At 48.7% G+C, this 24,513-nt stretch overlaps 1 protein-coding gene across 16 annotated transcripts in view; it reads left to right on the top strand.

Moving 5' to 3' along the window:
• Positions 1-1,077: 1,077 nt before the first annotated feature.
• Positions 1,078-24,513, top strand: part of CREBBP (CREB binding lysine acetyltransferase) — a 65,303-nt gene continuing 41,867 nt past the window's right edge. For 12 of the 16 annotated variants that reach the window (XM_085514777.1, XM_085514783.1, XM_085514778.1 and 9 more), the window contains exons 1-3: positions 1,078-1,943; positions 9,618-10,330; positions 23,366-23,542. In XM_085514777.1, the coding sequence (XP_085370903.1) occupies positions 1,859-1,943; positions 9,618-10,330; positions 23,366-23,542 (975 nt within the window). In that variant the 5' untranslated portion in view covers positions 1,078-1,858. The remainder of the gene's footprint in view (positions 1,944-9,617; positions 10,331-23,365; positions 23,543-24,513) is intronic. The other 4 variants (XM_085514779.1, XM_085514785.1, XM_085514784.1 and 1 more) reach the window with 1 other exon arrangement.

Below are 24,513 nucleotides of genomic sequence, written 5' to 3'. Positions count from 1 at the left end.
TGGGAACCAGTATGGAAATGCGCTGAAGCACATGAGCTCTGGTCCTACAAACCTGTTTTGTCCAGGGATGTCTGTCTAGACAGAATGCAGGTGTTTCTGAAGCCAGGAGCCTCCTGGCGCCGTGGCTGCGGTGCCTGAGAGCAGCCCTTGTGTATGGCTGTGATGGCAGAGGGCTGAGCACCTTGGATCTGCAGGAAGGAACCCCTGTGTATGGCCATGGCCTTGTGCAGGGTCTCAGTGCAGGGTGCTGAGTGCAGGCCTGGGGTCACCACCTGGAGTGGGTGCTCTGACAGAGAACCAGGGGCTGCCCCAGGGGGTCACAGATCAGTGGGAGGCACAGGGGGAGGATGGGTTGAAGATAAGCCAAGGGGAGCCGGGCACTGCAGGGGGACAACGAGATGTGCAGCACGTGGGGCTGAGCTGACGGTATGAGGGACTGAGGGGGGAGAACGGAGGGACTGCGGGAACGGGACTGACGGACACAGCCAGGGGCGGCAGCGGCGGAGCCGAACGACACCGGGTCACAGCGAGGGACGCCGAGAGGAGCCCATAGGAACAGAGGGGAGCCCATAGGAGCCCATAGGAACAGAGGGGAGCCCATAGGAGCCCATAGGAACAGAGGGGAGCCCATAGGAGCCCATAGGAACCCATAGGAGCCCATAGGAACCCACAGGAACCCATAGGAGCCCATAGGAACCCATAGGAGCCCATAGGAGCCCATAGGAGCCCATAGGAGCCCATAGGAGCCCATAGGAGCCCATAGGAACCCATAGGAGCCGGGAGGAGCCCATAGGAGCCCATAGGAACCCATAGGAGCCCATAGGAGCCCATAGGAGCCCATAGGAACCGAGGCCGTGGGCCCCGCGGACGCGGCGGATCAAGTGAGGACGATCTCGGCTCTTTCCGGCTCCGCTCGCTCCTTTCCGGCGGGGGCGGGGGGCGGTCCCGGTACGCGGTGACGCAGCGCGCAGTGCCCGCCCCGTTCCCGCCCCCACGGGCTCTGGAAAAGAGAAGAGAAAAAAAAACTTTTTTTTTTAATTGAGGAATCAACAGCCGCCATCTTGTCGCGGAGCCGGAGCGCGGCGCGAGCGGAGCGGGGCCGGGCCGGGCCGGGCCGGGGCAGCGGGGTCCGCCCGCGGGGACACGGGGCAGCCGCGCGGAGCGCCGCCAACGGGCAGCGGGGCTCGGGGCGGCGGGGCAGCGCCGGCCGGGGCCGAACGGGCGCCGCCAGCGGGACCGGGAGCGGCGGCGGCGGGCTCATTGTTTTGGGGCGTTTTTTGTGGTTTTTGGGTTTTTTTGGTTTTTTTTTGTTTTTTTTTCCTGATTTTTTTTTTAATTTTTTTTTTTAATTTTTTTTTTTCCCCCCTCCCTCCTTCCCCCCCCCCCCCCCTCCCTCTCTCTCTCACCCCCCTCCACCCCCGCCCTCCTCGGCCTCGGTTCGCCCCGCTGGGGTGAGGGGCGGCGGGCGGGGGCCGAGGCCGAGCGTTCCCCCGCACCCCCCCCCCTCCAACCCCCCGGCGCGGAGGGGAGGGGACGGAGCTCGGAGCGGCGGAGCCGGGGGGGCCGGCTATGCTCCCCGAGTGAGCGCCGGACCCGCCATCCGGGCACCGCGGCGGCAGGGCGGGGGAGCGGCCGGGAGGAGCCGGCAGGGAGGGGGCGCTTGGGCTCTTCCCCCCAGCCCGCCCCGAGCCCTCCTCCCTGCGGCCTGCTGCGGCGGCGGCCCCGGCCATGGGGGAGCGGAGGGGGCCGCCGCCGGCCGGGCACTGAGCGGCGCTGTTGTTCGGTTTCCTCCTCCTTCCCTTCTCGCCGAGCTCCGGGAGCGCCCGAGCGCCTCGGACGGGCCGCGAGCGGTTAAAGCATGGCGGAGAACTTACTGGACGGGCCGCCCAACCCCAAGCGAGCCAAGCTCAACTCGCCGGGCTTCTCCGCCAGCGATAGCACAGGTGAGGCCGCGGGGCGAGGACGGCGGCGAAGGGGGGGGGTGCGGGCGGGGCCGGGTGCGGGCGGGACCGGGGAGCGCTGGGCACCGAGCGGCGGGGCCGGGTTGAGGCCTGAACCGCGATCGTGAGGCCGGGCCGGAGCTTGGGAGGACGATCCGTGCCGGCTGTACGACACCGAGGCGTCTCCGGGCCCGGCCTGCATTACACATTACACCTCCCAGCCGCGCGGTGCTGCGTAGCCGGAAAGTTTAGTGCAGGCCTCCGGGTCGCGTTGCGTGCGAAAGTTTGGCGTCAGCGCCGTGGAACAGCGAGAAGCGCTTCGGTAACGCGGTGCTTGTCCGTCACTAGCGGGGATAAGGAGGAGAGGAACAGAGGAACAGAGGAACCCCGGGCAGCGAGCACACTCGGGTTGGAAAGAAGTGTTTTCTCGTCGCCCGCTCGTAGCCGTGATTATTTCATGGGGTTTCCCTTTGTCTCGTGGTGCTGGCGCTGTCGATGGGACTCGTACAGCCCGGTGCTTTATGGCTGTGTCGGTACTCGGGACTTGCCCGCTGTGTGTAATGGTGGATCCCAACTCCGACACGGGGTGGGTGTTTTGCACCCGAGCGGTTTAACTCCGCTCTGGCTGTTGTCATCTGTGCCAGCACAGCGTCATGTTGGACATTGGTTCCTCTGCTCCCCCGAGGCACCGACCCCGCTCACAGCACCTTGCTGTACCGCTGCCATCTACGTGTGTCCGAGGAGTTTGACACCAACATGTGCACGAGGTGCAGGAGCAGAGCACATAACACACCGGGCTGGTTTGATGTAGCAGTCTGTAGCGTTATGGTCATCCCCCCCATGCTTTTTCTCTTCCATTTCATACTTAGAGTGATAGCTGTGTATGCACCTGGGGTTTTATGATGTTGGTTCTTTTCTCTTTTTCTTTAAACACCTTGAAATTAACACCACAACTGAACGTGCTGCCTCGGCCGGTGGCTGTAGAGCTGCTGGAGCTGCTGGGCCAACGCCAGAAATAAGGAAATAAAGCAGCATTCGGGGTCAGCCCCGCTGGACCGTGAAGATCTGTGAGATAACTCCCAGCTCTCTGGTGCAGGTTATTCACTTTCTGTTCCATCCAGGTGTTCCTGGAAGTCACGACTCCAGTCCAGCCCTGCTGGTTATATCCACAGCAATGCACCGCGTTCAGATCTTGTGCCTGTAACTTCACATGCAGCAATTCCCCTCTTGTTGGGGTCTGCTTGCAGTGGAGGTTCTGCTCTCTGCCGTTACCTGCTCACAGAACAACACGTGCAGCAGCTGTGCTGTGTTATTGCAGCGCTGTCTGAGAACGCGGGATTGGAAAGATCCCGCAGTTGGTCCTTCTGCAATGAGAAAACATGTGGGACGACTTAGAAATCCGACACTTCCATCCTAATTTGGTTTACACTCTCAAGAATTTTTGCTTTGTAAATCCCCCCTTTTTAACATATGTTCTGTTTTCCATCTGTCTTCTCAGATGTCTGAGATGCAGAGAGAACCTAATGCTTGTATTTGGAACGCTGGCTTCAATAGGGATGTCTCAACAAATACTATTGCGTAGAGTCGGGGTGTGAATCAGAAGGGATCTGCAACTTTATTATCAGTGCTAAATCAGCCACTGAGAGCTCGGAATCTCAATCTTTAACCCGGACACACACGCTCTTCAAAATCTTCACTGAGAAGTGAAGTCTTAACCATTATTTGGGTAGGTCTGTTGCCATTGATTTGCATCTGTGTTCATATCCACGTACGTAATTGCTTCTCTGAGGGTATCCCTGCAGCTGTGGGAGCTCGCTGGGAATGTTGTGCTGTCCATAGGAACTCCAATGTCACACCATTGCAGGCTGCAGCCCTGCCTGTGTGCTGTCCCTATTGCCCTGTCCCTATGTGATGGGTGCTGCAGTGGGTGTTGCCGTGCAGGTGACCTGACTTTTGTGTCGTAGTTTTATCTAATGGGGCAAAGAAAGCTGGAAATCTCACATGTCCATCTGTGCTGTGGTGGCTGCAATGCTGTTTCCTAAGTTTCACGGACTCCTTAAGGAAGGTGTTAATGAGAGGGATTCAGAACAGCCTCTGCTCGCTGCAATCAGTGCTTTGCAGTGAGGCAGATTGGAGCAGATGCCGGTTGTGTTCAGTCGCTTGTAGTTGGAAGCTTTAAGAGTCAGATGTATTCTAGAAAGAAAAGTTTCACGTGGCTGCGTGCTGTTGGTTCCTTCTGTGCATTTGGTGTGTTTTGTGATGTGTGCTTTGTGCCTCATTGCAATTGCTGTCAGGCTGCTCTCCCTCATCGTTTGGTCCCAGAAGTAGGCAGGGAAAAAGGGCATGAAAGGAAACATCACTGCTGCAGATCATGAAGGAGATGCAAAAGTTGCTTTTTTACTATATTTTTGCCCAGCTTTTAATTCTTTTTGTTTCTTAACTCCACTTGTAAGTGCACGTTAATCCTCGCTGTTCTGTTCCTGGTAGATAGACCTGCTGTGTGACAGCCCTGCACACAGGTGAGCGCTTCCATGCGCTGATAGAAGGCCGGAGCTCTCCCTGCCGGTGCCATCACTCACACTGAGGAGGATGGAGCCATTTAAAATGTGCAGCACCTCATGTCGACCCGTGTCTTTGATAAGCAGCCGGTAGGCAGGGAATGGCACAGCCACTGTCGAGATAACGTGCATCATGGGGAGCTGTCGTGCTGTGCAGTGAGGGGGGCACAGCAGTGGATCCGTCATGGTGTGGGATGGCTGAGGGCATCCCCAATGCTGACGGTGTTTTGTGCTGCTTTAAGCAAGTGCCTGCTGCTTATGACTGCCTTCTCACGTGATTTTGCTTTAAATGGTCACCTCAAACTTCAACATCTTCTCAGCTGTTAAATAGGATGCCGGGAAAGATGCACGCGTTTGTGGTAGGATGAAAAAGCGAGACCTCAATTCCATTAATATGCTTTGAGAACCCTAAAATATTGAATCTTCACCAGGGTGATTTTCTGAAAGCAAAGCCAGCTCCTGCAGCTCCTGCCTGCAGCTCAGCTCCTGCAGCAAGGCAGCTCGATGAGCCGGGCTGTGCTGCGCAGCCTGAGAGCTGCGTGTGCTGCCATGGCTCACGTGCTGCTGTTGGTGCTACTGGGGAGGATTTGAAGCTGCTGGTGAGAGCTGCCATAGCGGCACTGTCAAAACAGTGGAGACGCCTTGGGAAGCAATTAAGAGGAGGAACAGTTACAGAGAGGCTGTGCAGGACTGGAGGGAAGCACAGTGGATCCATCGTTTCCCATCCGATGCTTCCAGAACGGCCCACGATGTGTTTCTCCTGCCACGCAGCTTTTGTGGTTTCATTTTTCTTTTCTGTGTGTTCTTTTTCTCCTCTGTTGTCCGGGAAGAGATAAAGCACCCACTGACCTCAATGTGCTTCTTTGTATTTTCTTCTGTATGTTAATTCTGGTACCAGGGACATTTAATGTGCTCTCACGTATTACTTTGTGTTAATTGCGGAACATTCGAGTGATTGATGACCTTTTTTTTCCCCACATAAAAGCAGATCTGACAGAAGCCAGCGTTGTGTTTTTGGGGACCTTTAACACATTGTATCTTCATTGTGAACAGGAAAAGATGACGACGATTTGAACAAGTACAACCAAAGACAGACTTGGGTTTCTGACTCAGTGATACACAGCTCGCAGGTGGGAAGAGGCAAGGAATTGAACTCAGTTATCAACTTCTACTGTTGTCTTTTTCAGGGCAGAGCAGAACGTCCCATGTCAGGCAGCTGTTTGGTGCTGCTCACATTGGATGTGGGTTAGGGGATGCAGCCACGTGCATTTTGTCCTGTCCCAAGGAGTCAGGCTGGCGTCACCCTGCTGTCAGGAGCAGTTCCGAAGCTGAGTGCTGGTGGAGGAGCCATAGAGGCTTAGCAGAGGGCAGATTATTTCTCATTACCTTCTTGATTTGTTCCCTTAGTGTAATGAGCCTCAGGTTGAAAAGTCACTTAGTTGCTGAAGTCTTACAAAAACAGATGGAGAGACTTCTCTAGGAGTTTGAAACTACATTGTTCTTGCAATGAGCTGGATTCTAAGCTGGTAGTTGAACAGATCAAGAAGATCCCTTCTTGATCTGTTTTGTGTGTCCCAATAACCAATTTAACTGATTTTTAGGAGCTTTCCTCTGCTTTGCTGCTTGTTTGCACCCTATGTAACAGCTCTGCTGGCATGGAAGGAACAGAATGGTGAGAATACAGCCTGTCTGCTGGGACATGCAGTGTAGCTTGAGCAGCAGCCCCGTGCATGGGAGGATGCCCTGTCACGTTGCAAGCAAAACTTATGCCATGAAGCTGATACTGAGCTGGGCACCTGCTTTAACATCTTAAACATACCACACAGAGAACAGGGAAGGGGATACTTCAGGATGTGCCACATCTCCAGGCAGAGCTGAGGGGACAGTGGTGACACTGAAATGAACTCAGGGGCTGTGTGTTGTAGGAAAGAATGTGGTAACTGTTGCAAGTAGTTCATGGATGACAGTGTTGTACCTGTGAATGTGAGCGGCTGCTTCTGAAAACGTCTGGGAGGAAACTTACTTTATTTTTGTAGTGGTTGCTGAAAGTGCTGTCTAGGAAAGCAAAACAACATTGCAGCCCATGAAACTGAAATCAGGAGAGAGAGTGTCTCAAGCGTGTTATCTCCTGTGTGCAAATGGATGCTCAAAGAGCAGCGAGTCCTCAGTTTGGAAAAGGAAAGTGGTAGAGTTTGAACTGCTCAGTGCTTCTCCTCCCCTCCTGAAGGCTGTGGGTTTGGTTCTGTGTTGGGGGAAACCTTCTGCCTTTGTGTTGGAGGTTGGTTCCCGTTTGGCTGCTGCAGAAATGGGTCGTGTAATGTTTGTGTGCATAGATACGTGTGTCTGTAACTGCCGAGTTGGTCTCTTGTCTTCACAGATTTGTGGACATGCTTAAGTAGACTTTTGTTTTCTGTTGTATAACTGCTGTAAAATGCACCTCGTGTTGATGTAGCGCATGCAGTTCTGGCTGCAGTTTAAAAGCAGAACGCTTAATCCCTGCCTGAGCATCCGAACACAGTGAGTTTTTGCACTGCTGCCATACAAAGCTGTTTACCTGCTCTGTGTTTTCCTGCTGGCATTGCAGTCAACTTTCCGTGCCTGACATGAACGTACGAAGCTCTTACAGGAGCTGAGGAGGGGCAGAATGTGTCGGCTTTTAAGAGGCGGTATTCCCAAATGCTTTCTTCACTCTTCTCATAAGCTGCAAAAACATTCCCAGCCCTTGGCTCTGACTGCATGGTGAGCCATCCAGGCAGAGAAATGAAAAAAATAGGATGCTGGAGAGCAGTGTTCAGTTTGGAAACGGGACTGGAAAATAACTTCCTTTTTTTTTTGAGCTATACCGATGTCTTACATCTTGTTCTTGTCTCCCCCAGCCATGCGCACTCACATGAACTACCTTTTGTTCCTGAAGCAGGAGCAGTTTTACTGCGGCAGAGTGTAGGAATGCTGCGGTGGGGTTTACACAGGCTGCCTGGAGAAATGAGACTCAAGATGCCCAACTTGCCTGGATCCTCAGTGCTGTGTCCTCATCCATGGAGCTGCTCTGCAGGGACAGCCCAGCCAGAGCCACTGGGAGTGGGCACCGGGGGGCTTGGGGACACAGCTGTGGGGGAGAGGTTGACATTTGTTTTGGCTTGTAAGAAGAAAGGTGGATAAAATACGCTGCAAGAGGCACAGACTGCGGTGTAAATAGTGTCACAGAGCTGTATGTGAAAGAGAAGGAGAGGTGGTGAAGCGATCACCAAGAGATGGAGTGCTCCAGGAGCTCCTGCAAAAGGCAAGAGGAAAGGGAGAACTGATGGAGCAAAGGGTTAATTCCATAAGAAAGGGAGGACGAATACTTCAGTGCACAAAATTGGCTTCAGAAAATGTTGGCTTGCTGCTTCCCTGCTTAGAAGGGAGCAGGAGGGACGGCATCGTGTCAGCTTCGGCACAAGGGCAGTCCTGTAAAGGACATGCTGCTCAGTAGAGATGGGAGTTGGACCTGTGTGTACATTGGCTGTGATGGTTGATGTCGCTGTGTGCTCATTCTGCAGCTCAGCTAAAAACTTGTTCTTTTTTCACAAGCTGGGAATTTGAGCACTTATGGCATGCACTGTGTTTCAATGGACTGAAAGTTATTAGTAGGGCTTCCTGGCCTCTTGATACAGGTTAAATGTGCTGCGAGTTTTGCTGTTTCGGTTTCTCAATGCATGTGACGTGTTCTTAGGGCAGTTCTGCAGCCTAAGCCATGCACTGGTTGCTCGTGGCGGAGCATTGAGTTGAACTTTAAGATCATACAGCATTAGGGAGTCCCTATCTTTAGAAAATAACTCCTGTTTAACCTGGGAATGTTTTGGTTTAGTTCTGTTGCGACAGACTAGGATTGCTCAGGGCTGGCTTTGGAGGGGTGCCGTGAAGTCTTTGTGCAGTGCTGTTAGATGATAGTAATGAGTGGTTGTTTTAGAACATGTCCTCAGATTGGGAAGCTTTGCAGAGACTGTGATGAGCTGGGTCGCCTGCTTGTGCGTTTCCTTCATTAATGTGGATGGATACACTTCTTACGTCTACACATGTGTAATAAGGACCTACTTAGCAATCAGATAACTTCATATTTTAGCTGTGAGCTGAAATAACATGGTTACACAGGCACTGCTGACAACGTGCAGTAAAACACTTTGGTGAACTTGAGCTGCTTGTTTTAAACAAACTAAAGCAACTTGAGTTGTGTGGTGTTTGTTTGGGTATTTTCATGACTTTGGGTGTTGCCGCATGGCAGAGCAGCTCCTTCAAGGGCTGTAATGAAGACCTGATTGATTTATTTTGCCCATCTGTAGCATATGTGGATTACCTCTGTCAATACGGGATATGGTAAATGAGGGATGGGCACTTAGAGAGCAATTTGCCTGATTTGAGCTGTTGAGGGTATGAGAAGTGAGGCATTGTGAGAGGAACATGCTGAGCGTGTCATTCAGGAGCCTTGGAGATGTATTGTATCGTGGTTTATACAAACAAACAGAAAGAACTCAGAAACTGATATCAAACACATCGACGTGTGAGACTGGGATCAACACTTCCAAGAAGCAGCAGTTCCCTTTGGTGAAGCTTTGAGGCCTTGCTGGAAGGTCGTATGCAAACCCAAGTGGCAGCGTTGTGGTAGGATTTGGGGGTGAAATGCAGTGGCCTGGGATTACTGAGGAGGCCAGAGAACGTGATGTAATATCTGTTTGGAGAGAATAAGTCAATCAGAAAACCTCCCTTGATACTTCTGTATTGTTCTTTCGGCTTAAGCACGAGAAACTTGGGACTTGGGTTAGATGCCGCTATTTGTGCCACCTCGGTTTCTTAAGCGTGGTAAAATGTTTTGCCAAGTTGTGCAATAAAGCTGATACTTAATGACTCACGTTGTACCCTTTATTTCTGTACGTAAGTAGTAAGTATTAATGACTGCTTTCTGAAGGGCTCTGCACTTCCTGTCATGGGGAGACTCACTCACTTGCTGACACCATTGATTGTCTTGGGTGAAGATATGCCTTAATGCACGACTGTTTCAGACTAGTGCAAAGTACTGGAGACGAGTGTTTTAGTCACTTACTTGTTATGTTTTCCTTACTTGTGTTTCTGTTTTAACTTGCAGATTTTGGATCTTTGTTTGACTTGGAAAACGATCTTCCTGATGAGCTGATCCCCAATGGCGAGTTGGGCCTTTTAAATAGCAGTGGGAACCTCGTTCCAGATGCAGCTTCCAAACACAAACAACTTTCTGAACTTCTAAGGGGAGGCAGCGGCTCTTCCTTAAACCCAGGAATTGGAAATGTGAACTCAAATAGCCCTGTCCAGCAGGGAGTCGGGAGTCAAGTGCAAGGGCAGCCGAACAGTGCGAGTATCGGTAATCTGGGTGCTATGGGTAAGAGCCCATTAAACCAGGGCGACTCTTCTGCTTCAGGCCTGGCAAAGCAAGTTGCCAGCACCTCTGGACCTACCACACCTGCATCACAAACACTGAACTCTCAAGCACAAAAACAAGTGGGGATGGTGACGAGCAGCCCTGCAACATCACAGACTGGACCTGGAATATGTATGAATACTAATTTCAGTCAGACACACCAGAGCCTTCTCAACAGTAATTCTGGTCACAGTTTAATGAATCAGCCTCAGCAAGGACAAGGGCAGGTAATGAATGGATCTCTTGGGGCAGCTGGAAGAGGAAGGGGAGCAGGAATGCAATATTCTGCCCCTGCCATGCAGGGGAATGCAGGCAGTGTGCTGGCAGAGACTTTAACCCAAGTATCTCCACAGATGGCTGGTCACACCGGGCTGAACACAGCACAGACAGGAGCAATTACAAAAGTATGTACATATAATTTAATGTATTCTGTGTATTGCACTTGCCTTTTTTCCACTCGTGTGTTTTAAAAAATGAATAGACCAATTTTGAGGAGCAGAACTAAATAATGTGCTTTCCTGAGTCTGTAGTTACCATTTTCAGGCACTGGTGGTATGAGATATTGAAGCTGGTTTGTCATGAGATCACAAATGGCAGCACTCGTGTAAAAACACATCCTGAGGGTTAAATGTTGGATTTTATCTTAGCAATGTGAATTAGGAAAGAACAGCTTAATCTTGACCAAAAAAAAGGTGGACAAATAATTATTACTGTGCAGAATCTCATTGTATCTGCCAGACAGCAGTGTGTTCTAAAGCAGTGTGAGATCTTGGAGAAGTCTGAAAAGGGAGAGGAGTAACATCTCTCCCTCTTGTAGCATGTAGTGAAATTTGATGTGGGTTGCCAAGATAATCTGAAGTCTGCAAAAGGGAAGGCCACCTTAGTGGCCTATGCAGATTGGGGCAGGGAGTATACATATACCTGTGGAACCTTTTACCTGTGTCTTAGGGCATTGCTGTGGTCCCTGATTGAAGCAGTCATTGCTTTTTAGTTCTTATATTCACTGGTGTAAGCTCAGAGATGTGATTAGAGGAGGAGAGTGCTGTTCCTTCTGTCTCAGCTGGGATAGCAGCGGGCCTCATCTCATGTGGCATTGGTGCAGTTCCTCCTTTGGATTTTGATGGCGAAACCATTCTGTTGTGTTATGTAGAAGGGAACTTATCTCTAATCTTTCATCTATCCGCACACCACTCATCATTGTCATCATAATTTATTAGTGTGCATGTGTTTCATTGATGTGTTAAGAATTCTGGGAAAAACGGTGTTGCCTAACAAAAGCAAGCCCAGCTGTAAGTGGTGTTTCCTTCAGAAATGGGAACATCATTGTGGATTTGTGGTGGTGCGTTTGGTTCTCAATCATAAAAATACAAAGAGGATTTTGGTGCCACCAGCAGGGATCCTGCTGCTTAAGGCAGAGATGCTTGTGATCTGAGTGACGGTCAGAGCACATAAAAGTGAGTGCATCTGTTTCCAGCCCCAAATGAGTTAATTTTCCCATCCATTCATGGAGTAGGTTTTGCCTAGCCATGGTCATAGACACCATAATCATGTGGTGAAGCTACAGGTTTCTGATGCAAACTAATTCAGTTTGAATTACGCAGGAGCAGAGGGTCTCTCCTAAGGTCTTATCTGACCAAGTATGAAACTGGTGGGAGAGGTTCTGTGATCTCATGGTTTCTTGTAAGCAGATCCACCCCTGGTAAGGAATGGGCCAGCACAAATGTATGGACATGAGCCGTAGTGTGAAGCCAGCTGTAAGTGGGATGCTCGAGCTGAGGAGGATGATGTTGTAGAAGCTCTGTATGCTTGGTGTGGAAGATTGAAGGTCGTCGGCTTTTGAACATCTTACGCAGCAGCAAAGCTAAGCAGATGGTTTGTTGCTTCCTTAGAAACCAGCGTGCAGACATTCTCTGTGCCTCGTGCTCTTGTGTTGCCATCAGAGCTCATCTTTTTATAATGAGGGAGATGTGACCTCTGGGTGGTTCCTGGTGGCTGGAGCTGGAAGTTGTTGCTGTAGGTTGGATGTCACACAGTCTCTTGCTGGAGCACGTTCCCTTCTCCCTATTGCTGCTATGAAAGCTTTGGGAAGATTCCTTTTATTTTGTCTGGCTCTCTGGGCTACTAAACCTACCTTGAGATTAGTTTCCTTTGCAGTTTAGTCTAATTATTTGGGCTCTGTATGGCCGATAGATGGATGTCATTGTTTGGTCAGATCTTAGTCTGAGCCTTAGAGCACATCAATCACAGGAAAGTGGTTGGTTGTGTTTTCCTTGCTTGTGTGCAGCGTGTTTCAGCCCCATTGCCTCTGGGAATCTGGGGCATGTAATGGAATTCCAGTACCAAAATCTTAGTGGTTCAGAATGACACTAATGTGCAAAAACCAGATGGAGTATGCTAGATTTCTCTGTGAATCCAGTGTAGTCTTGTCTCTTACCTGTATTGACCTGATTAACTGGTGTTCTTTGTGGCTTTATTTTGGTCACGATAGCCACATGGCAGTGCACATTGCAGCTGAAGTTGGAGCTGAAAGAGGGGGAGGAGCTCAGAACACAGTCACATCCCTTTTAATGTCTGCCAAGAGGGCAACCAGTTGTGTCATGGTTTGTTGCCGAGCCGTATAAAAACTGGATTCTGCTCTTTGCTGTTTCCAGGCTGTGTGTGAGTGTGTTTGTTTGTGTGTGCCTTGGAGCAGTGCACGGTGATGGTTTTGCTCCCCGTAGTTTGCTGAGCAGTGGTTTGCTGTTGGATGGCAATCTTAAGGAAATCGAATGGTGCAATGAACTTCTCTAAAGAACGAGAGCAAGACTTGTGTGTGCGTCCTGATGTTTGACTCCGTGTTTTGAGGAATCTGAAGTAAGGAAGATAAGAGGGGAGAAACAATTTGAAGAGATGAGCTGGCTGATATTGTGAGCAGCAGATTGAGACGCACTCGCTGATTGTGAATTAAGGCAGCCGAAGACGTTCGCATTCCGTGGTCGTGGTGTTTGTTTTTGCAGCCTGCTGCTGCCGTTTGTTTCTCTGGTGACTCTCAATCTGTCTGGATCTGCCTGAATTGTTTTACCATGACTTGAGCTTAATTTGCAGCTTATCCTCCGCGATGTCCATGCAGGCTGCCAAGTGGGCTGGCTGCAAGCAGAGCCTCTGGCAAGCACGGGTAGCCACACGAGCTGCATCCCACCCAGCCCTGCTGCTGTGTGCTCAACAACTGGACCAGCTGCTCGGCTCCATGGTCAACCTCGTGATGAGCAAGGCAGTGTTCCTATGGTTATTTACCATGCCTTTATCATAGTACAAGCAGAAGGAGGATATAAATACATAGAAGCACCTAACAGCAAAACTCACCCTTAGTCAAATGAAGATATCTGTAATGCAGTTCTGGTTTGAAACATGGCCATGCAAAGCGGTGCTTCGTGCGTGACTTGGCGCTTGATAAACCAAACGGATTTGGTAACTTAAAATGCTCTCCTAGCACAGCAGTCCCTCCTGGCACCTGAAATGGAGTTGTTTCCTATTTCTAGCACATGAGTTAAATTGCCTTTGCAGTTGTGCAATGTCATTGAAGATCCTCGAAGCGATAGCTGCTGTTTGGCTTCTGCCTGCTGCTTACGCTCACGCCGGTACCCGCGTTGTGTCTGACTAATGCTGCAGGCTGGAAGAATGTGTGAAACGGAGCAGTCAGCCTTCATGGGAAACCACAGCCTGGTTTCCTCTGCTCTGCTTCCAGCTGGGGCTGGAGGAGCCGGTCCACATCGAGTCATCCAGCTGATGAAAATGGGGTATTTTGGTGTCTTTGTAGAGCGGAGTTGTGCTGTTGTGTTCAGGAATGCAGCACTAACATTATGGATCTTGTCACCAACTCTCAGTCACTTTGGTTAGTGTTACGCAGTACTTCTGTTTCTGGTGTTGGAGTAGAGGTTGTTTCTCAGTAGTGGATGTGAAGGAAGACTTTGGTAGTGAAACTAAGAGAACCACCAGTTCCTTGGAACCCATAGACTAAAAGTGATGTTGTCTCCCAAAGCCTATTAAGATGACAAACCTTCAGGTCCTCATTACGATTTCTTAGTAATTTTCAGTCTGTTTCCGTGTATTTTATTGCTGCTGTGTGTCAGTTTGGTTTTTCCTAATACCCAGAAATAGGACTTGCTGAGAGAAGGCAGCTGCCTATGGACGTGTGGCTGTGTACAGGTTGCAGGCTGCTTCTTGCAGAAGGAAATGTCTTTACAGTAGTAATTCTTACAATGGAGCCCAATTGTCCATACAAGTCCTACAGCACAGGAGCATCTTTGGTGACGAGGTCTCATAAGGGGTCTAAAAAACTTCTCCTTATGTAATGATGCACTTGTTGTTTGTGTATGGCAGTGAGCTGTGATGGCACCGTGAATTGTATGGTCAGAAGTACGGAGATAAATGTATCAAAAGAGCCCATGGTTTGTATATATATCTGCTTTAGCTTTGGCATGTACAGTGCCGTGCCACACCATGAATGGAGACAAGGCACACTAAATATTGGGGCCCTTTGACAAGAAGATCCCACTGTGAAACAGGAGCTCTCAGAGTGACTGTGGTGCGATGCAGGTCCGTCCGCATCCCATCCCTTTTCAGACAGGCCTTAAACACAAACAAGAACAAATGCCCTTTGAAACTTTTGGCAATTAGGATAAATAAAATAACCCCTTTACAATGAGAGGATCTTTGTACCCTGGAAGGGCTGGAGAACTCAGCAAGTCTAATGCTGGGGTTCGATGCTGTGTGCCCGATGCTGGGCTGGTGCTGAGCCCTTTGAGCACCCCTCTGCACCCAGTGCAAGGTCTGAGCTATCCTCACCACCCTGATACACACATGCATTCCAGGTGACCATCAGATCTTCACCTGGCTTTAAAACCACCTGGGAGCTCTTATATGGGCTCATATGAGTTGTGAAGTCCATTGAGAGGAGCATTCCGGAGATGTCAGGGCAGCTCTGTGCGCTGTTTCCAAATAAACACAGTTGGATCTTCAAATTACTGCTTGCAAATAATTTCAACGCTATCAAATATTTATATTTAGGTTTCTCTCTGGTTACTGTTAATGTCATGCTATGATATTTAAGCTAAGTGGTTGTTTTCAGTAAACCGTATTGACTCTTTTTTTTGTGTATGTATTGTAACCTGGAGTGGAAACTTGTTCCTTGTCTGTTTGATTTCTGTTTTCCTCTGGTTCTGGGTTGAAATACAATAATTATCTGTGTCTTATAGAAACACTGTGTTGTTTTCCTTCGGTGTAACCAATTTCCTGCAGGATTTGTGTCTGCTCAGGAGCTCACATAGGGAAGGAAAGGAGGCTGAGCCCTCCTGGCGGTGTTTGAGACGCTCCTGTCACTCCATAGGGCTGCTGGTGCCTTTTTCTCATTGGCAGCCATAAAAGCTCTTGTGGCAATTAGAACACATTGGTCACTTGCTGCTAATTGTTCATTAATGCTTCGAGTTGCTGTTTGCTGAGGTTACAGCAGGCAGTGAGCCCTCAGAGCTGTGCTTTCCTGCTGTACAGCAGTGATGCTCAGTGCAGGAAATGCTTTGGTTCTTCCTGTGGTGTATCCCACTTTATCAGCTTGTTCTGGCCTTCTCAGGAGGACGTTTGGAAGTGTTTCATGCAAGCATTCATACACACTAAGCATGTTTTGTTGGGTTTTTTCCCTGACAAATGTCAACTGAAATGCATTAAGAGGTTTTTGTCCTCCATACAGACATTCTTAAAGAGCACTTTCCCACCAAATTCTGACCTTTCTTTGTAGTAATGTCAGAACGTTTGTATGTTTTTAAGAGATCTCATCGCCTTGGAACGCTTAAATTTGTCTTTCTCCTCTGAGAAGCTCGTGGAAGAGGTTTTCAAGTCGAGCTATAAGTGGCAATAAAACACCTGGCTTCCTCATAATGGTGTTTGTTAGGTTTTATTTCTGGCTGTACGCGGTGTTTCCTCCTATCACAACAGGTGCAGCAGGTGACAGTGGTTCTTGCATCTGTGTGGTTGGGTTTTTGGGGTTGGTTTTTCACGTTACATCAGTACTGACGAGAAGATGCTCTAGAACCTCCCGGACCCATTTCAATGGGCTTTCATTAGGGCAGCCTATGAGCAGGGGCAGCGGAGGTGGCACAATACAGGAGTCCCTTGGTTGCTGCCAGGCACACACAACTGGATTCTCAGAACTAATTCTTGAAGTTACAATTTAAATTCCTGTGTATTTATTTAAGGCATCCTTGTTGTTAATTGACTTTAAAAGTGAGTATTTCTGAAGAGCTGTTCTTGTCAACCTGCCGTGTTGGTGTGGGTGAGGAGCTCTCACCCAGTGGAGGCAGTGGCCTTGTCTCTGTTTTTGCACTTACACTGAATTCCTTTCCTTGTTTTTGGTGATGCCGTTGGCTCTTTGCCACCAAATGATTAATTTTTGCCTTGCTTCTCCCATCTGTCCCTCTGGCATTTACATTGCAAGGCACCGCGGTGACTTTCTTTTGGAACGCGTTCCTATAGGATGAAACAGCAATTAGTAAAGGCTTACATCATTTTTGTCAGCAAACAGATAGAAGATGGTGCCAGCGTAGTAAAGAAAGCCTGTCCTTCCCTCCTCACCAGCGTGCACAGATCCCCACCAGACCCCTCTGTGGCACTTCCCTCCCAGCCGTGATCAGCCAGGTGGACCTTGCCTCGCACCGTAGGTTTGTGTTTCATTCCAGAGGGAGATAAGAGTCCAAAGTGCGGCGCCGCAGCTCGCAGGCACCAGGAGGGATCAGCTGCAGGGGCCAAGCGAGGAGCTGGCTCCATCCTGCTGGGCTGGGTGCGGCATTGAGGGTGGCAGCATGGAGTTAGGGCTGCCTGCCTGCCACTGGGTGACCGCTGGAAGGCAGGAGGGCACCGTGCACAGCTCAGTCCTGGTGCTGACAGTGCTGAAAGCGGCTGCTGTCAGCCTGCAGCCCTGGTGTTCCTCCATTACGTTACTACACATCACTCTTGCATTGCCAGTGCTTTGTGTGCTGTGATTTGTTGTTTGTGAGCACCGGAGACACGTTGGTGCTTGATTTCCTTACCTTGACTGAAAGGTGAGGAAAACCATAAGGAAAGCACAGGAGCTCGGACCATCCCTGCCCCGGTAGCATCCTCCAGCAGCAGAGCTCAGAGGCAGAAGCACTTGGCTGATCCTCTGTGTGAAATTACTCCTTGCATGCTGAGCCCAAACGACGCTTTTTGAATCTGTGGGTCCAAATACGAAGTGCAGGATTCCTATTTCACCCTAGTTGTTTCTTTAAAGAATGAAAGGAAAAAATAACATCCCTGTGATGTAATAGGGGATTTGGGATGAGGCTCGTGACATGTTGAGCAGCAGTGGGTGTCGCAGGTTTGGTTCGTTTTCTCTGAGATGCTCATGTGCAATATACAGCTGTTCAGTAAACCTAAGGCTCTTGATTGTGGCATAACCTTAATGCTGTAGTTTAAACATTCAGAAAACTGAATCATTCACAAGTAGCTCTTGAAAGGTGGAAACGTTTATTATCTGCTTAGCATTTAGTGTTTGACACCGGGTTCTTTCAGTGATAAATAGGAGGAAGCAAGGGGAGCATCTCTCCGTGCAGGTGCACAAGATGTAGTGGAGAGCAGTGACAGCTCTGCCTTCCTGCAGCCATTCCTGCTGCTGAACACACGGTTCTCATGTGCCCCGCTCGGTAACACTGCCCTGAGTTTGTGACCTGGACTCATGTCAAACCAGGTCACATCCAGGATACCTGTTTTCTCTCCTTAATTCTGACACATACGTTCCGTTCCCAGACATCAGAATGTAATTGATTGATCTCAGCTTGGAGTTCATTTGTATCTTTTGTCCCACAGACTGAACTCAGGGAGATGTGAGGATGGTGGTGGTTTGCTAAAATGCATCTTTGTCTTCCTGCTGCATCTGTCCTGTCACAGTAAGAGCTACAGGAGCAGATGAGCAGAATAGAGGCTCTCCCTTTCCTGTTTTCCCATTGCTGAGAACATGGACTGACCAGATCTAAGAGTGTTGTAACCAGTAGCAGGGCTGAGTGCCTTCATGCTGCTACTGCATGGCCCCGTATCCTTCCTGATCCCCTATGTGCACCATCATACTCCCTGTCCTGTCCTCACATAACCTCTCTGCTGTGCTGGCAGCACTAATGGGGCTCATTCAGCGCCTGCAGACACTGCCTGGTGAGCACTATGGGAAGTGGCAGAATCCTTTGTGCCTTCCCTTCATGGCAGTGCTAATTGGAGCATCGTAGTTCACCTGTCCATCCTGTATGCAGCGAACTTAGGAAATGAATTTTATCTGTGAGGCCTTGAACAAAAATGGAAGGGCAATGCTTTGAAGCTGTGCTCAGCCACCTCTGTTCTGCAGGGCAGAGGATGGTGCACTGCTGTGATGCAGGTTTGGGCTTCCATCCTGCAGTGCTGCTCTCCTGGACTTTGGTTCCCCTCTCGGAGGGTGGTTAGTGGAGGTGGCAGTATGGTCACGTTCATTCATGGTTTTTGCTTGCAAAGGTGTTTTCTTCTCACCTTTCTGCGTTGTGTCTCAATAAGCAGAAGCAAACTCCTGATTCCCTTTCTATCAGTAGGTCCCACATTATAAACAACTGAGCATATAAATGACAGTGATACAAAGTCAAATCTTTCACTGAAAGCTGTGTGGCTGTTGTGAGTTAATTCCTGTTTGTGAGCAGAGGAATGTGCTTCTTAGAGGAAAGTCTGTATAATCCAAAGAGCTTCAGTGGTGTCTGGTCACTTTGTCTCTTATTTTTGGAAGGTGTAGGACCTCACATTTTGCATGTCTGTGCTGGGTAGTACATCTTTATACCTTTCTATTCCCAAAACTGGTGCTTTAGGATCATTACTTGCTGTAATAAGCTAATTAATAAGCTTAAATAATAAGCTAAATAAATTAGGCTGTTAGACTGCAATTAGACTGCGTATTGTAGCTAGGCCTATTAGTCCTTTGAATGGTTCTTGCGGCCTTTCAGAATCCTGTCATTTTCGTGTATCCTTTGTGAAGAGTTAATGCAACCCGACTGTTGTTGCTGCAGGAGTGTTGTGGTCAGGCCAGGAGCACACGGGTGGCACTGTGTGCCCAGCCAGCCTTATTTCCATCCCCCTCTGTCACCCTGACAGCTCACATTTGCAGTTGGAGAGCTTTGCAGGTTTACTTTCAGAGCCAAATTCTCTACCCAACTTCCATTCTTTCTCGGACTGTTTGCTAGATAAAAATCAAGAAGATACTAAATTGTATATTAATGATAACCTTATTTGTAGTTATCCAGATCATGAGATTATTTCAGCCAAGCAGGTTTTCCACTGAACCCAAATTGCTTTGAGTTGTTATTTTGTCGTGCTCCCTCTGATGTCAAGCTGGTCTGTATCTGGTTTGGTTTCTTATTTGTTTCTTGCTACTGGACCATCATAACCTTCTTCTGTTCTTGTGCAGAAGAGTCAGAGATTCAGAACTTAATGAGAGTTTGAGATGATTTCAGCTTGGAAGCTTTTCTTCAATTAATCTGTCAGGACCAACTGATGAAAGAAATAGCTTGAACTTGTAGTGGGCAACAGTGATGCAGGATACGAAAGCAGGAGTGTTGTCAGAGGTGGGTGCTGCTCCTTGGCACATCACCGTGCCTGCAAATGAGGGCAGCTTTCTCTCTTGCAGGGAAGCTAACAGCAACTTCTGTCTGTCCTGCCAGAGCTTTTGTGAAGTTTGGAAGCCCTGGTGTGAAAGATGAGATGGGGTGACAGAGCAGAGAGAGCGCAGAGTTTCCCCAAGGAAAAAGGACAGTGGAGGAGCAGAACTTTATGTATAGCTCTGTGCTTTATGACAGCGTGTTGGAGGGAAATTTAAGGAGTCATAGAATTTGAAAAAGCAGAAAACCACTGGATTTTGAATAGGAAATTGTACTTATAACCGTGAATGGATTTTGCAGAATGTTATATGGGTTGCATGTCTTGGAAGCCTCCAAGGAGTAAGTGGTTATGAAGTAAGTGCCTGGCTGAGAGCTGGCGGCAGTGGCAGAGGTGAGGGGACAGTTAATAAAAGCTCAGAGTGGGAGGAAAGGATGGGATTTATTGATGGCCCAGACGCTCGCAGTACAAAGGGGGAGTAACTCCTTGGTGCCGGCGGGAGGAAATACTGTGGTTTGTCAGCAGTAATAAAGAAGGGAGGAAGCAAGTAAGCTTTAAAAATAGAAGTGGCATAGCATTGAGATGCAGTCTGGTCCTGGCGTAGCTTGGAGTTAAGTTCCTGAGCACGTGTTTCTGTTCCATCCACTCTGAGTGTGCAGATTTGCTCACAGACATCATCTGTGACAAGTCCAGGAACCAGAGGGAATTGAACTCAGTTCTGCTCTGGAAATAACTAAAAAGCAAAACAAGAAGCTCCCACACTGTCTGCCCAGCGCAGTGCAGTGTGAGCTGTCCTGTGTTGTCCACATTGGCCAACTTGGAAGTTGGTGAATTCCTTGGTTTGTGTGAGTCGAATGAAACGCTCTGATTTCCGATCCGTCCTCACTAATAGGTCACAGCATCTTAGAGGGTTTCCATAGCGATGAAGAAGGGGAGCCACAATCTGCCCGTCGTTCTGGGATAGCAAGATGATCCAATTAAATGCATCTTCCACCTTAAAGGAGAAGAGCATTTATTGTATTTCTGAGAAGAATGGGTTTGCAGTAGGATGTTTGATGTGTTTGAGATTGCCTGCACTAAGCACGGTGCATCCGAGGCTCTTGCAGTCCCATGGGGCGGCTCTGCTGCCCAGTTTACCGAGCCCTCAATGCTGCCCCAGCTTTGTGGATGGCTGGGAGTTATCTGTGCATCTCAGGGTCAGAGTTCTGTTTGAGAAGCAGAGATGCAAAGGATCTCTGTCCCCCTCTGCTCCCTGGTTTGCAGGGTGCTGTGGCACTGTGCTCCGGCTGCACGTGAGCAGCTGTAGGGCTGTGTTTGCCTGTTGTCCGTGAGATTTCAACTGACTGTCTCTGCTTTAGATAGGATTTTTATGTTCCGTTTGCTAACCAGGAAGTGCCGGCTGATGCCTGGATGTGTTTTCGGTGCCTGTTACAGTGAGGATCTGACTCTTCCTTTCCCCGTGCTGAGCTGCTGCCCGGCTGTTTGCTGGGGAGGCTGCAGCTGCACTGCACACCCTGCTCCTCCTCCAGTGGTTCCTAAGCGCTGGGAGCTGATGCTCTTTGGCAGCTGCTTCTGCTGGAGCTCCTCCTCCATCGTGTCCTCAGCTGAAAGCTGTTACAGGCAGGTGGGAGTTTGTTAGAGTGGTTCTTGAGTTGTGCACTTCTCCTGGTCTCGAATCGTAGCCCCATTCGAGAAGCTCAGCTCCTCCCAGGTGAAATGGGGTTGAAAAGCATCACAGCTGGTGAAGCCTGGGAACATCTGTGGGCTCTAATGAGCTCGTCTGGTACGTGGTCTCATGGCTTTTGTCTCCGTATTCACTTCACAGATTGCCACATAAGAGTTTCCACTTCCTGAGATGACTTTTATTAATTGGAGTCTTGTGGCAGTAGTGCTCAGAAGTGAAGCTGAGGTGAAAGGGGCTGGCTGATGGTTTGCAGTGTTAACAAATAGGTACGTTAGTTGTAGGCTGGTGTAAGTGTAGCCATGGGTTCCCTTCCTTGTGCAGGGTGTCTGCTCCCAGCTCAGACTGAATGGGCAGCAAGGCATGTCTTAGAGTTGTGGTCAGATATCTGTGCCTCAGCGATCACCTAGAAAGGCACTTCTTATCCTTATTGTATTAATTAATTGTTGTATCACTCAATTTAGGTGACTTGAAGGGCTGCTTTGTTGCTGTTCTGCTTAGTTCTGATATGATTCATAACAAAATCCATTGAAAATGAAACATTGAAAACTGATAAAGCAGGGTTGATGGTGCCTGTTAGGATTGCAAGGCCCCACAGCCTTGGGGTGCTCTCAGTGGTTTCAGATTTTAACAAGTTTAAAATGTTCTGTGCTCATCCAGAGGAACCTGGTGGGTTGTCAGGGTGTGAGTGAGCAGCTCTGGGTGTTATTGCACAGTCCTTTCTCATACCTTGTCTGGAATAGTGGGCTGAGACAAGTGGGTAAGCTTGTTAAATGCTTGGCTATTAATTCTTCAGATACAACCTTAATGGATAAATGTAAAAAATTCAAACAGCACTTTTAGCCAGCACTGATTTAACGCTCAGGTTAAACTTCAGGCTGTTTGTACTTACACCTCATTTACAAGTCCAGAAAAGAAAACCACTTGTATAGGAGGCAGGCAGTATTGTACAGGCTTTTGTTGGAGGTCCCCAAGTCAGAGTGTATTACTGCTTTTGCATATGTTAGCCTTTGTAGTGCCTTGAGTGTAAGAGCTGAGCTAGAATTGCAGTCTCTGCTGGGTGCACACACTGGGTGCTGTGCATCCCATCACCAGGCCCTGGGCCAAGTGCTGTGCTGAGCTGTGTGTTGGACTCTGCCCCTGTCAGAGCTGCTGGGGCTGCCCCAGGAACTGCCCTGGGGAAGTGTGAGCAGATGAGAAGCACAGCGTGGTGCATGGGAGGGCTGCAGAGGTCACAGGGAGGGAGAAATAGGATTTAGCCTTTGGAACAAAGGCGTGCTCGGTTTATATTCAAGGCATTCTGACAGGTGACAAAGTCATTTAGGGTTCTTCCCAATGTATGGGAAAAGAACAAACACAAGTCTGTCTGCTCCACTTTCTGTGCTGCGTCCCTTTAGGGGTGGGAACAGCCATTCCTGCTGATGCCTTTTAAGAGCCCTTTTGTCTGGTTCGATATTGACTGGCTCAGCTGATGGAGATGTCACCACTTTGGGAGGCTGCTGCTCAGGCAAAATGGCTCCTTGGGATGGATGCTGTTCTCCTTAGTGGTTCAGCACGAGCTGTATTTATTTCCACTCTCTGTTCCTCAGGGTCTGGGGGCTGTGAGCTGTGAAGGATATCAGCCATAGATAGTTTTGTTTAGACATTTTCCCTCAACTGCTCAAACAAGCAGATAAAGCATTTACTCGATAGCTCAGTGCATTCCCTTCCTCTTTGCACACACAGTCGTGCTTTGTGCACGCAATGCAGCAAAGTGCTTCTGAGGTTTGTGTGGTTTTCAAGAGCTGTTACAGCATTGGAAAAGTGGCTTTTTTCCTCTATGCAGATTAGGAGGAGTAATCTTACGTTCCCCTTTGCGTTTGCATGGTGTTTTTGTTAGTTAAATTGTCTTCAGGTGCACGCAGGGAAAGCGCACGAAGCCAAATATTGATGTATATTTTGAAATCATTGTTATTTGTTTGAAGTTGTGAAGTTGAGAATCTAATTTTGAACAATTTAATTCAGAATTTGGGCTTTGTGAATACGAAAATGGCTGTTTGACATGTTAGTTTTGTTTTTTTTAATGTCCCTTCAGAGTTTCTGAAGTTACATTGATTTCATTCTTTTGCAGATGGGAATGGCAGGTAACACCAGCCCCTTCGGGCAGCCCTTCAGTCAAACTGGAGGGCAGCAGATGGCAGCAACGGGAGTGAATCCTCAGTTACCAAACAAGCCGGGCATGGCCAACAGTTTGCCTGCCTTCCCCGCTGACATCAAGAGCACTCCAGTCACCAGCGTGCCCAATATGGTGAGTTGTACCTGACTGCTTCACTCAGCGGCCGTGTCTTCATTGTACATCCTGAATTCTGGGCTGTAATGACTTCTGCAGCGATACTGGATGTGGTCACTTAAACACCAGTTGCCCATACAGTTTTTCACTGCTGCTCCGTGGAGCACGTGGGAAGTTTGTCTGTTTTTCTACAGTAATTTAACTTCCAAAGCAAACACTGTGTTTTGTTATGAGATTGCATTTCATCCTTTCCTTCTGTCTGGTGCTTTTATTGCCAAGAGGGATGAAAACTGCCTCTCTGCAAGTACTGCTTGTAGGTTTAAATTCCTCAATCAGTTAAAACGTGTGCTGGTTACACCACCAACTTCTCTGAAAGCCAAACAGGAGCTTTCACATCCTTTCAGTCTAACATAGTAAACACACCACATGCTTTTCAGTTGGTATTGTGCACGTGCAGCTCCCAAGCACATTAGGATTATTAGAATAAGTTGTAAGGATATCTTGCCTAAGTTTGTAGTATCCTGTTTACTAGAGTTTTCTTTATAAAGCAAAATTCAATATTCCCATTTGTCTCAGCATGTCTGTATTAATCAAACTGCTTGTGTTGTTTCTATGGTAACTCCGGCTTGTTGCATTTTATATTCTTATACATGGTAGCAGTTACTATAGAAACTTGTAAAACCTTCCATAAGATGCAAATTGCTTAGTTTTTAATTTAACTCCAAACCCAGCTATTTTTTGGCACAAGCCACACTTGATCTTCTACCAGTGAATCTATTACCTGCCTGCAGCTAATAAGGCCATTTATGAGAAGGGATGCAACGTGGTGAACTTCTTTCCTCCTGAATTTTAGAGGAGCAGCTCCTAATTCTCCATCAGCTGCACTGTAACATCTTTGTGTTATTTGTCATCTGTAATTTACTGCTGCTGCTTATGGAAAGGAGCTGCCAATGAGAATTGAGCTGAGTTCAGAGCACCGCTAACACTCG

This window comes from Coturnix japonica, chromosome 13 (genome assembly GCF_054131305.1).
Source record: "Coturnix japonica strain WE chromosome 13, WE-NBRP24, whole genome shotgun sequence".
NCBI classification, from domain to species: Eukaryota; Metazoa; Chordata; class Aves; order Galliformes; family Phasianidae; genus Coturnix; species Coturnix japonica.
Note: the sequence above shows the minus strand (reverse complement) of the source record. Positions and strands in the feature narration are given on the sequence as shown.